Source organism: Cyprinus carpio, chromosome B5 (assembly GCF_018340385.1).
Source record: "Cyprinus carpio isolate SPL01 chromosome B5, ASM1834038v1, whole genome shotgun sequence".
Lineage (NCBI taxonomy): Eukaryota > Metazoa > Chordata > Actinopteri > Cypriniformes > Cyprinidae > Cyprinus > Cyprinus carpio.
The window spans coordinates 22975164-22986360 of record NC_056601.1 but is presented as its reverse complement, the minus strand read 5'-3'; the positions used below and the strand labels follow the sequence as shown (position 1 = coordinate 22986360).

General features: G+C 35.7%; 1 protein-coding gene across 1 annotated transcript; it reads left to right on the top strand.

The window, feature by feature from the left end:
* The first annotated feature begins 1048 nt into the window (after positions 1–1048).
* Positions 1049–4188, top strand: LOC122137357 (uncharacterized mitochondrial protein AtMg00860-like). The gene is made up of 3 exons (XM_042723404.1): positions 1049–1072; positions 1167–1665; positions 4163–4188. The coding sequence occupies exons 1-3, from the start codon at positions 1049–1051 to the stop codon at positions 4186–4188; spliced, it is 549 nt and encodes a 182-aa protein (XP_042579338.1).
* The last annotated feature ends 7009 nt before the right edge of the window (positions 4189–11197 follow it).

Sequence of the window (11197 nt, the reverse complement as noted above, 5' to 3'; positions counted from 1 at the left end):
GTTGATCCGCAACTTCCGGTGCTGCGGCGGAAACGGTTTTTACCTACAGTGATTGAGAGCTCTCAGTGAGAGCTCTCAGCATGGCATTTTACACTCGCTGCTTGCAAGAACTTCCACAGATTACAGTGAACGATGTCAATCAAATTGTAAGATAAGCACCGGTCACAAGTAAAAAGGAGAATGGCTTCAAATTGTATGTTTCATGTTATATTGACAACTTTGAAGGAGCATATTTTCAAGCTAACACTAGCTAGCTTAGTTTGTGACAGTGCATACTCTTATAGTCTGTGTTTTGTTTACTTAACCTTTTTTGTGTGTTGTTTACTTAACCTTTTTAATATCTTCTGTTTTTATAGTTTCATTTATGTTATTATGTTAATACGATCTGTGTGACACTTTAAAGCTAAATGTAATTTTTTTCAGTTTCTGAAAAGGATCAGGTGACAGGAGAGATCAGCGTAAGGGCGACTTGTTTCCGATCTATGATGAAGACTGAGAAGTCACATAGTTTGAGAGTAGGGAGACAAAACTAGAGAAATAAAGGATGGATTTATTTTTTCATATTTTAAAATAATGTTTATAAATTTTCTAAACTTTTTAAAAATTAAATTTCTATTAATTTTTTTTCAGTAAGTTTAGAAATGCAGACATAGTAATTTACTTATCAGTAAATAAGTTTAGCACTTTAAAAGATAGTGAAATTATATTAACATTAACATTTAGTAATTTAGCAGACGCTTTTATCCAAAGTGACTTACAAATGAGGACAACAGAAGCAATCAAAACTAACAAAAGAGCAACAATTTGTAAGTGCAAATGAGTAAGTGCAACAATTTGTAAGTGCAAGTCTCGGTTAGCCTAACACAGTACACGTAGCATATATATACAAACACACACACACACACACACACACACACACACACACACACACACACACACACATACCCTTACGAAAAATTAGTTTATTCAAGTGTGCTATTAGTATACTTCTTTTAAACTAAAAATAGGAAAGTATGCTTTTAGTTTACTTTTTATATGCTTCTCAGAAATGGGCTTTATGTACTCCTCAGATGTACTCCTTTATGTACTTGACTTATACTTACAAAAAGTCTAAATATATTTGAGCTATACTTGTGCTCCTAGAATCTGTGTTTTAACATGTGCAGCATCTCCGGGAAGTCTTACAGGGTCTTCAGGGGGCCGGCCTCACTGTCAACCCCAATAAGTGTGCTGTAGCTAAACAAGAGACTGAATACCTGGGTTATGTCATTGGCCAGGGTGTGGTGCGACCACAGGTGAAGAAACTTCAAGTGTTGGAAAAGTGTGTGGTGCCTCAGACATGCAAGGACCTTTGCTCTTTTTTGGGTATGGCTGGCTTTTACCATCGCTTTGTCCGTAACTTTTCCAGCAGGGCTGCTCCACTAACAGACATGGTGGGGGCACGTTGCCCAAACCGATTGCAGTGGACCGAGGAGAGATTGAAAGCCTTCAGGGATATCCAGGGAGCATTGACAACTGACACTGTGCTACACAATCCTGACTTTAATCGACCCTTCGTTGTACAGACTGATGCCTCTGAGCGGGGAGTGGGAGCCGTCCTATTGCAGGGACCACCAGAGAGCCGACAGCCAGTGGCTTATATCAGTCGTAAACTTTCCAAGAGAGGTACGTTATTCAACGGTAGAAAAGGAGTGTTTGGCCATAAAATGGGCCTTGGATTCCTTAAGATACTATCAGTTAGGCCGTGAATTTACCTTGGAGACTGATCATAAAGCGTTGCAGTGGTTGGAAAAAATGAAGGATTCTAATGGAAGAATTACAAGATGGTATCTCGCCCTACAGCCCTTTAGATTTAAGATTCAGTATGTGTCTGGTAAAGTCAACATTACTGCTGACTATCTCTCCCGCTCTGCTGGTGAGATTCCTGAAGAGGGGGGAAATGTGACGGCTCCAGTGGTGGGTAATTACCAAGAGTGGTAATCTAGATGTATCATCCCTTACTTACACACCACACGCATCTATATGAAAAACATTTATTTATTTATTTAAGGTTAATCTTTATTTAAATGTCTCTGTTTGTCATTTGCATTCATTTGGTTTTAGTTTATAATAACCACCCAAAACAAACAATATTCATTAATTCTTTTTTGTTAGGTTTGCATATGTTTACATTCATAACTGCTCTTTATATACATTGTTGCTGATTTGGAGTGCACACAAATTATTTACTTTGTATCTGTTACTCACATTTGTTTCTATTTTGAGTTTAAGTTTATTGGCGGTGTGTGTGTGTGTGTGTGTGGTGAGGATCTTCCGGCATGGTCTGCTGCAGCTGCATCCTGGTGTGACGATCATTAGAGTCCTTCTTCTTCTTCTTATTAGTGTTTTGGGGCAGTGCAGTCGCCTGTCAGTGACGTTATTACCGCCACCAACTGGTATGGAGTGTGGATCAAAATAACATTTTATATCCTTTCATACAAATTATTTTTTCTAAGATATTGAAAAATAAAACTATAACATTAATTTCCAGATTTATTTTGTAAAATATCCCCTAGTATAAATCACATTTTTATTTTTCTTAATTTTTCTATTAAAATCCTTCTTTCAAACTCGTATTTCTGACAGTATATCATAACATGTTCCACAGTTTCTTCTTGCCCACAAAATGTACACCTTCCTGTATCATGTTTACCCATTTTATAAAGTGTACCGTTTAATCTTGTATGTCCAAATCTCATCCTTGATATTACTATCTCATCTCTCCTGTTTTTTCCTGCACTTCTCATCTCTCCCACTTTCCTTTGAATTCTGTAAAACCATCGACCCTTTCTTCTCCATATCCCATTGGTTTTTGCCACCTTACCTTCAACCTTTCCTTAATAATACTCTTAATTTCATTCTTACTTATACTAACACTTAAGTTAATTCCATTATTTTTAATGGCTTCCTTTGCTGCCTTATCTGCCATTTCATTTCCTTGGATACCAATATGTGCAGGTACCCATAAAAAATTCACTGTAAGTCCCATCATTTGTATTCTGTATTATGTTTGCTGTATTTCTATTAAAATATCTGGTCTACTTTTCGAATGACTGTACTGTATTCTAGCCAATGAAAACTTGAGTCCGAACAAACAACTGATTTTAAAGGTCTTATCTCCTCTATCCACTGTATTGCTAATAATATTGCAATCATTTCCCCTGTATAAACCGATAACTCATCACTAATCCTTTTCCTTATTGCTAACTGAAACTCTGGAACAATAAAAGCGACTCCTATCCTATTGTCTATATTCTTTGATGCGTCTGTATATATCTGAACACAGCTGTGGTAATCATTAATATATTTCTGCACATTACATGAACTCCATTCTTTGTCCCTGTTTTTCTTTTCTAACAATGTAAAATCTACTGTAGCATCTGAGAGTAACCATGGTTTTATTACTGGTAGCGGAATAGTTGGACTAACTATTAATTGATTAACTTTGAATTCTATTGCTTTCTGTATTACTGTCCATCCGAAACTTTTAGTTTTTCTCCTCTCTTTTTCCCAACAGGGCTTTAAAGTGTCATAGGATGCTCTTGACTGTGGCCTTATAAATTAGCCCAATAACTCAATGATAACTGTATCCTTCTCATTTCTAAAGACATTCCCCCAATTTCTACCTGTAGTGCTACGATTGGTGTAGTTTTTATAGCTCCCGTACATAATCTCAATACCTGATGCTGAATACTGTCTAACTTTCTAAGTGATGTATCTGCTGCTGATCCATACACCACACAACCAATAATATGATATTTATTTAATGAGAATATTATTTATGGGTTTTAATGATTTATTATATTTTATTCATTCACTTCCTACTAAACACCTCATTATATGTAACACTTTCTTACATTTGTCCAATATTTTCTGGATATGCATCGCCCATGTAACTCTTTCGTCAAACCACAACCCTAAAAACTTAAAACTTTTCACTCTTTCCAGTACTTGATTATATAATTTTAGATTTACCTCACCTCCAACTTTTTTCCTTGTAAAAAACATTATCTTTGTCTTATCTACTGAAAATTTAAAACCCCACCTATATGACCATTCTTCAACTACTTTAATAGCCTCCTGTTTTTTAACAATACAATCAATGTTCCTTCCCCTTTTCCAGATTGCCCCATCATCAGCGAAAAGTGAGAACCCCAATCCATTTTCCAGATCCTCAAACACATCATTTATCATTATCGAAAATAATAAAGGACTAACTATACTTCCTTGAGGAGTTCCATTTTCTATCATAAATTTCTCTGAATAACTGTTTCCTATTCTAACTTTTATTGCTCTCCCTAATAAAAATTCCTTAATCCATCTATACATTTGACCTTTAATACCTAACTTACCTAATTTGATTAACAGCCCTTCTCTCCACATCATGTCTTATGCTTTCTCTATATCAAAGAAAACAGCCACAACACTCTCTCTATTTATTTGTGCTTTTCTTATATCATGTTCTAAACATACAGCTGGATCCATGGTATTTCTCCCACTCCTAAAACCACTCTGATATTTGGATAAATATTTATTATTTTCCACATAATACATTAACCTTTCATTTATAATTTTTTCCATTATTTTACAGACATTAGATGTCAAAGCTATTGGTCTATAATTTTCTGGATTTGCGCAATCTTTCCCTGGTTTACGTATCATTAGAGTCCGACCAGGAGCAGAGAATTTAGGCAGTAATGGTTCTGCCCGGATATACCATTCGTTGAGGTTGCCAGGAGGATGAGGAAAAGCTGATGTCTTTTGATTAGTTGATTTTGTTGTTTGTACATTTATGGTACTTAATTAAAAAATTTTTTTCTTTATTTTGATTTAATGTTTCTATTTGATTTGGTTTTGATTTATTTAATGTTATGTGTTGAATGTGATGTTTCATTGGATTCCCTCTTAATTTGTAATGGGCCTATCTTCTCCTTTATAAACTGTTGCTTCGTTCATTTGGGGGTGAGTTTTTTTTTTTTTTTTTTTTTTTTTTTTTCTTTGTTTGTTTGTTGTGTGAATGTTTAACCTTATTTTCTTTTTGTTGTTGGTTTATTTTTTTGTGTGATCAGATTTGAGTTTGTAAAGCTGTTTTGTTGGGTGGGTACAAATAAAAGTCCCATCTTTCAGTGGAAAGCTGGTGTTCCTTGTTCTTGACTTCTTGGTCCCTCACATATGTGATTCTTCTCCTTTATAAACTGTTGCTTCGTTCATTCGGGGGTGAGTTGTTTTTTTTTTGGTTTGGTTTGGTTTCTGTCTGAATGTTTAACCTTACTTTCTTTTTGTTGTTGTTTTATTGTTTTTTTTTTGTGTGTGATCAGATTTGAGTTTGTAAAGATATTTTGTTGGGTGGGTACAAATAAAAGTCCCATCTTTCAGTGGAAAGCTGGTGTTCTTTGTTCTTGACTTCTCGGTCCCTCACAGAGACTATACTTCAAAGTGTTCAATGTATTTAATTAGTAAACTGTCAGTATACCTAAAAGTTCAATTTTAGTATAATTGCAGAACAAACTACAAACACAGAGGTTAACTATTTGTGTACTCAAAGTTTGCTACTGTTATACTTAAAGTATACTTAAAAGTATACTTTTATATACTAGAAAGTGGGCCAATTTAGTCCCAAGGAATATTGAAACAGTACACTTACAAGTATACTACTAGAATACTGATATTTGTATTCTTGCTACATAAAGTATACTTCAAATATTCTTAAACTTTAATTAAGTATACTTAATAAAATAAACTTGAAGTATACTACTTTTTCATAAGGGTATATACACACACAAATAAATGTTTTTTTTTTTTTTTTTCTATAAAAAAGAAGATAGATAAAGTTGAATTAAAATAAAATAGAAAGTGCTAGGGACAAATAAAGATGGAATAGATTTGTTTTTAGTCATTTCTTGAAGATGGCTAAGCTGCTCGGATTGAGTTGGGCAGGTCATTCCAACAGGAGGGAACTGTTAATGAAAAAGTCTGTGAAAGTGATTTTGTGCCTCTTTGAGATGGCACAATAATGCATCGTTCACTTGCAGAAAGCAAGCTTCTCGAGGGCACATAACTCTGAAGTAACTAATTTAGGTAAAGGGTGCAGAGTCTGTGGTGGTTTGGTAGGCAGATTTTAATGCCTTGAATTTTATGCAAGCAGCTACTTGCATAAAGTAGTGACGTAAACAGCTACGTCAGATCATCAGGATGGAATGACAGGTAGAGTTTAGTGTCATCAGCATAGCAGTGAAATGAAAACCATGTTTTCTGAATGACAGAACCTAGTGATGCCATGTAGACAGAGAAGAGAAGTGGTACAAGAACTGAGCCCTGAGGCACCCCAGTAGCTAGATGTTGTGACTTGGACACCTCACCTCTCCAAGATACTTTGAAGGACCTATCTAAGAGGTAAGACTCAAAACACTGGTGTGCAGTTCCTGAGATGCCATTTTACAATAGGGTTGACAGGAGAATCTGGCAGTTCACAGTATCATAAGCAGCGGACAGATCCAGCAAGATAAGTATATAAGATTTGGAAGCCGCTCTTGCCAGTCTTAGGGCTTCAAAACCTGAGAGCAAGGCACTCTCGGTCGATTGTCCACTTCTGAATCCAGATTTTTTGCTGTCCATTAGATTGTTCTGTGTGAGAGAGGCAGAGACTTGTTTGAACACAACTCGTTCAAGTGTTTTTGCAATGAAAGGTAGAAGGGAAACCGGTCTGTAGTTCTCTAAAAGAGCTTGTTTAATAGTAGGTTTCTTAAGAAGTGGGGTTATACGAGCCTGTTTAAATGTTCAGGGAAAAACACCTGTGTGAAGGGATGTGTTAATGACGTGAGTGCAGGTACAACAGCAGGAGAAATGGCTTAAAGGAGATGAGATGGAATAGGATCAAGCGCACAAGTAGTAGGATGATTGGAAAGGATGAGTTTAGAGACTTCTGCCTCAGAGAGTGGAGAGAAGAATGAAAGCAAGTGTATGTTTGCTGGTAAGTTGTGTTTGACAGTTTGTGGTGTAGCAAACAATGCACTGAGGTTTGTAATTTTATTAATGAAGAATGTGGCAAAGTTGTCAGCTGTGTTAGAGTTGATGAAGGAGGACAAAGGAGGGAGAAAAATGTTTTAAAGCACATGCAAGAGTTATGCGAATTGTTAATTTTGTTGTGATAGTATGTCCTTTTTGCAGTGGAGACATTAGCAGAGAATGAAGAGAGGAGCGATCGATATACATTAAGGTCAGTAGGATTTTGTGATTTGCGCCACACTCTTTCTGCAGCTCTGAGCTTAGAACGATGCTCACAGAGAACATCAGATACCCAAGGGGCAGAAGAGATGGTACGAGCTGGCCTGGAAGGCAAGGGGCAGACAGTGTCTATACAAGAGATATATACAGTGGTGTGAAAAATTGTTGGCCCCTTTCCTGATTTTTTATTTTTTTGCATGTTTGTCACACTTTAATGTTTCAGATCATCAAACACATTTAAATATTAGTAAAAGATAACACAAGTGAACACAACATGCAGTTTTTAAATGAAAATGGTTTTTATTATTAAGGGAAAACAAAATCCAAAACTAAATGGCCCTGTGTGAAAAAGTGTTTGCCCCCTAAATCTAATAACTGGTTGTGCAACCCTTCGCAGCAACAACTGGAATCAAGCATTTGTGATAACTTGCAATCAGTCTGTTACAGCGCTGTGGAGGAATTTTGGTCCACTCATCTATGCAGGATTGTTGTAATTCAGCCACATGGGAGGGTTTTCGAGCATGAACCGCCTTTTTAATATATTTAATTATTGCAGAATTATATAATATTCTGAGTTTGCATTTGACTGTTTTTATTCATTTTGAGGAATACTGAATCTGTTGAGAAGAGTAAATAATTTTCATATTTAGTCCACAACTATAGTGACATCACTGCACACACAACGCCTTTGCACTTGCGATTTCTCTCAACATCAACAAGAGCTGTCAGTAAAGACATGGGAAACAAAGTAACTAGTGAAAAAGTAACTCAGATATTTCCTTCTAAATTAAAAAGTTATACATTACTTTACTAGTTACTTTAAAAAAGTAATCTGATTACATAACTTGCGTTACTTGTAATACGTTATCCCCAACACTTTATAAGTCTTAAATCTTACCTAGTGTAGAACCATATGTCATCGTCTGCTGCAGCAAATCTGCCCAAGCAAAATCTCTGAAGGACAGACAGTTCTTCCACCCATTTCCTCAGTTGTTCCACTTCCTTTTAGATATCTTCAGTCTGATCTAAAAAAAAGATCGATAGCTGCAGGAATTGGAGATGAACCATAATCATGCTCTTGATGCTGGAGGTCCATAGGCACAGAATCTTCATACAGTGTAGGGGAAACGTCACTCCTCTGCCATGCTCCGGTGTGCCTTGGTGCTGAAGTGGATTAGTTGTTTCACTCAAAGTGGGCACTGCACCTTTCTTCAGTAGCCGGTGTCCTGCGGGAGTCGATGGCTCGATCAAATCATCACTCTTGTAGTGATGACTGCAGACTCTTGTGTTAAGAGTGATATTAAAATCCTCACGTCAGATATAGTGAATCCATTTTCTTGGGTACAACTGAGATTTTAGTGGAAATACTTAGACAGTGGGGCGTGCATAGAATCCATTTATTCACCTCTCAATCTGTCTATTTCCGAGGCATTCATCTGAGCTTTAATCTGAATGATATGACAAGTTCAGGGATGGACAGCTTGGCAATCCAAGTGCAGGAAGCATATGTCTCAGACCTTCATCAGACCATCATGTGTAAGTTGTGCCATAGACATGCATGTGGGGGAGTTTAATTGTCTTCTGTGCAGTGACAATTTGATATGTGGAACTGCACACTATAATCACTTTTATTTCTGGCTGCATTTTTCAGCTTGAGTCTGTGAGGGTAGACTACAGTTTGGATGCTCAAGAGGATAATCTGGTTTTGGCGTATTATTGGACATACTGTACTCAACATTGTGATATTCAGACGTTTTACTTTTCCAATAAAAATTTTGCCTCCATTATGCTAGGGTATTGTGGGTGGTTGTCAGGATGTTTCTTTGCAGTTGTTAAAGTGTTTCTGGTTTCATTACTTCCTGGCCTAGATTTAAACAAATAAATAAATAAATTGTGTGATTGATATTCTGATCTCTATATATGGCTTGGGTCTATGTGCTTGTGCCATGATGTCAAGTCAAATGACACTCGAGAATCAATGTTGTCTTATGTTATTGATGAGTAGCCATATTTGATATGTGCTCTATAAATACAGTTGATCAGTGATTTGGTTTGATTTGAGATGGAAAAACCACTTACTGCACTTAAAAATTGATACTTTTAAATTTGTTACAGACAAATCAACCCCTAACTCATACCCCTAAAGGGTGCATATTAGAACCTTAGAATAGTAATATGGGTAGTAAAGGAATTAATATGTTCTCTTATGGTACTATTGTAAACCATTAGGGGTAAAAAAGGTACAAAGGTGTCATTTTGAGGGTGCTGTACCAGTGACAAGCTTTTGTTCCCCTAAAGGTACAATTTTTGCACATTTTTTCCATTCATTCTTCTTAAAAAAATAAATAAAAAAAAAAAACATTGGATGATGTGAGAGTGAGTAAACAATATGTAGGGTAATGGGGTTCTGTTCCTAATAACAATAATGTAATACTTGCAAACACCACTAGCAAGCAACAAATACAAGAGAGCCATCCTTTTCCTTCAAAAGAACTAAAATATGAAAATATTTAATTAGCAAATTGACACTTTATATGCTAATTAAACCCTTCTGTGTTAGCTTTGACTCTTTTGATTCAATGATTAAATTTATCAAAGATCTGCAAATACACATTGTTGATCCCAATGTCCCAAAGTGGTCAGTAATCAGTGAGAATAATCAGTGACTGAAAGCAGTTTTAGTTTCAAGGCCTCCACTGTAATAAGCTTCAATCCATCATGGAAGCAAGTGTGTACTTTTAGATGGTGGGCCGTAATTATGAGCTGTCTCAGTGACTTGTCGCATCTCACAATCTAATCATAGCTGAGCTTCCAAAACTCCCACCTGCCCTCATACAAGACTCTGTGACCACACTCACGTTTATACTGTACTGCACATTCATTTATAATTATAACCCCTTATCCTTAAAAACCTTTTTTTTAATCAATAAGGTTCTGATTATAATTAAAATAAAAATTAGATAAAATAAAAAGAAGAAGAAGAAAAAAAGTCAGAAAAAAAGTCAGACAAAAAACCCCAAAAACAAACAAACAAAAAAAAAAAAAAAAAAAAAAAAAAAAAAAAAAACACCAACCTTGAAGCAGCTTACACGATCTAATGTGCATTTCCCAAAGATGCCCTGAATTCACTGGGTTAATAAAAGGCTTTCTGCCACTGTGTTTGCAGATTACCCAGAATGCCAGTTGCTTTTCATCCCCACTCTCTGTCAAACATTGACCTTTTCTTGCATTAGCTTTATTTTAAAGTAATGTCACACCATTTAAGAGCCAGCATATGATCAATGTAGGACAGATTGCCCCTTCAAACTTTATTAGAAGCCTATTAATACCCACTCCTACAAATAACACTCATTTCCTTTGACTTAAATATCAGTGTAGAAGATATGTAGCAGACTTTTTTGAACAAAAAGATCACAGTTCACAATGCCTGACATATATTTTTATTCATTCAATATTTACATCGCTATAACAAAATAACTGACATACCATGAACTTTTTTTTTTTTTTTAAAGCCGAAGTTGCTAGGACTTGATGTACAAGGACTGGACCATGTTGAAAAACACATACAGCAGGAGTTATTGGGATTAAAAACTGTACAGCATTTACATTCCATTATATTTGCATGAGCAAATGATAAAAGTATTCATTTCTGATCAGAAACAGAGGTCATTCTTTAAAAAAAAGCTGTAAAACAACATACTGCACATCACGAAAGAAATGGGGATTGTTAGTGACTTGATGAACAGCAAATGACTGAAATAATATAGAACTAAAGCACAAAATAAAATAAAAATAAATATAAACTAAGCAAGTAGGCCTATAAAAGGGGTCATCAAGCTATAAATACTGTACTATTAAAGTCAAAAAAATTTTGAACCATATCCTTTTCTTTTTGCTGACTGCTTCTCAAATGATCACTGAGAAAGAAAATGGG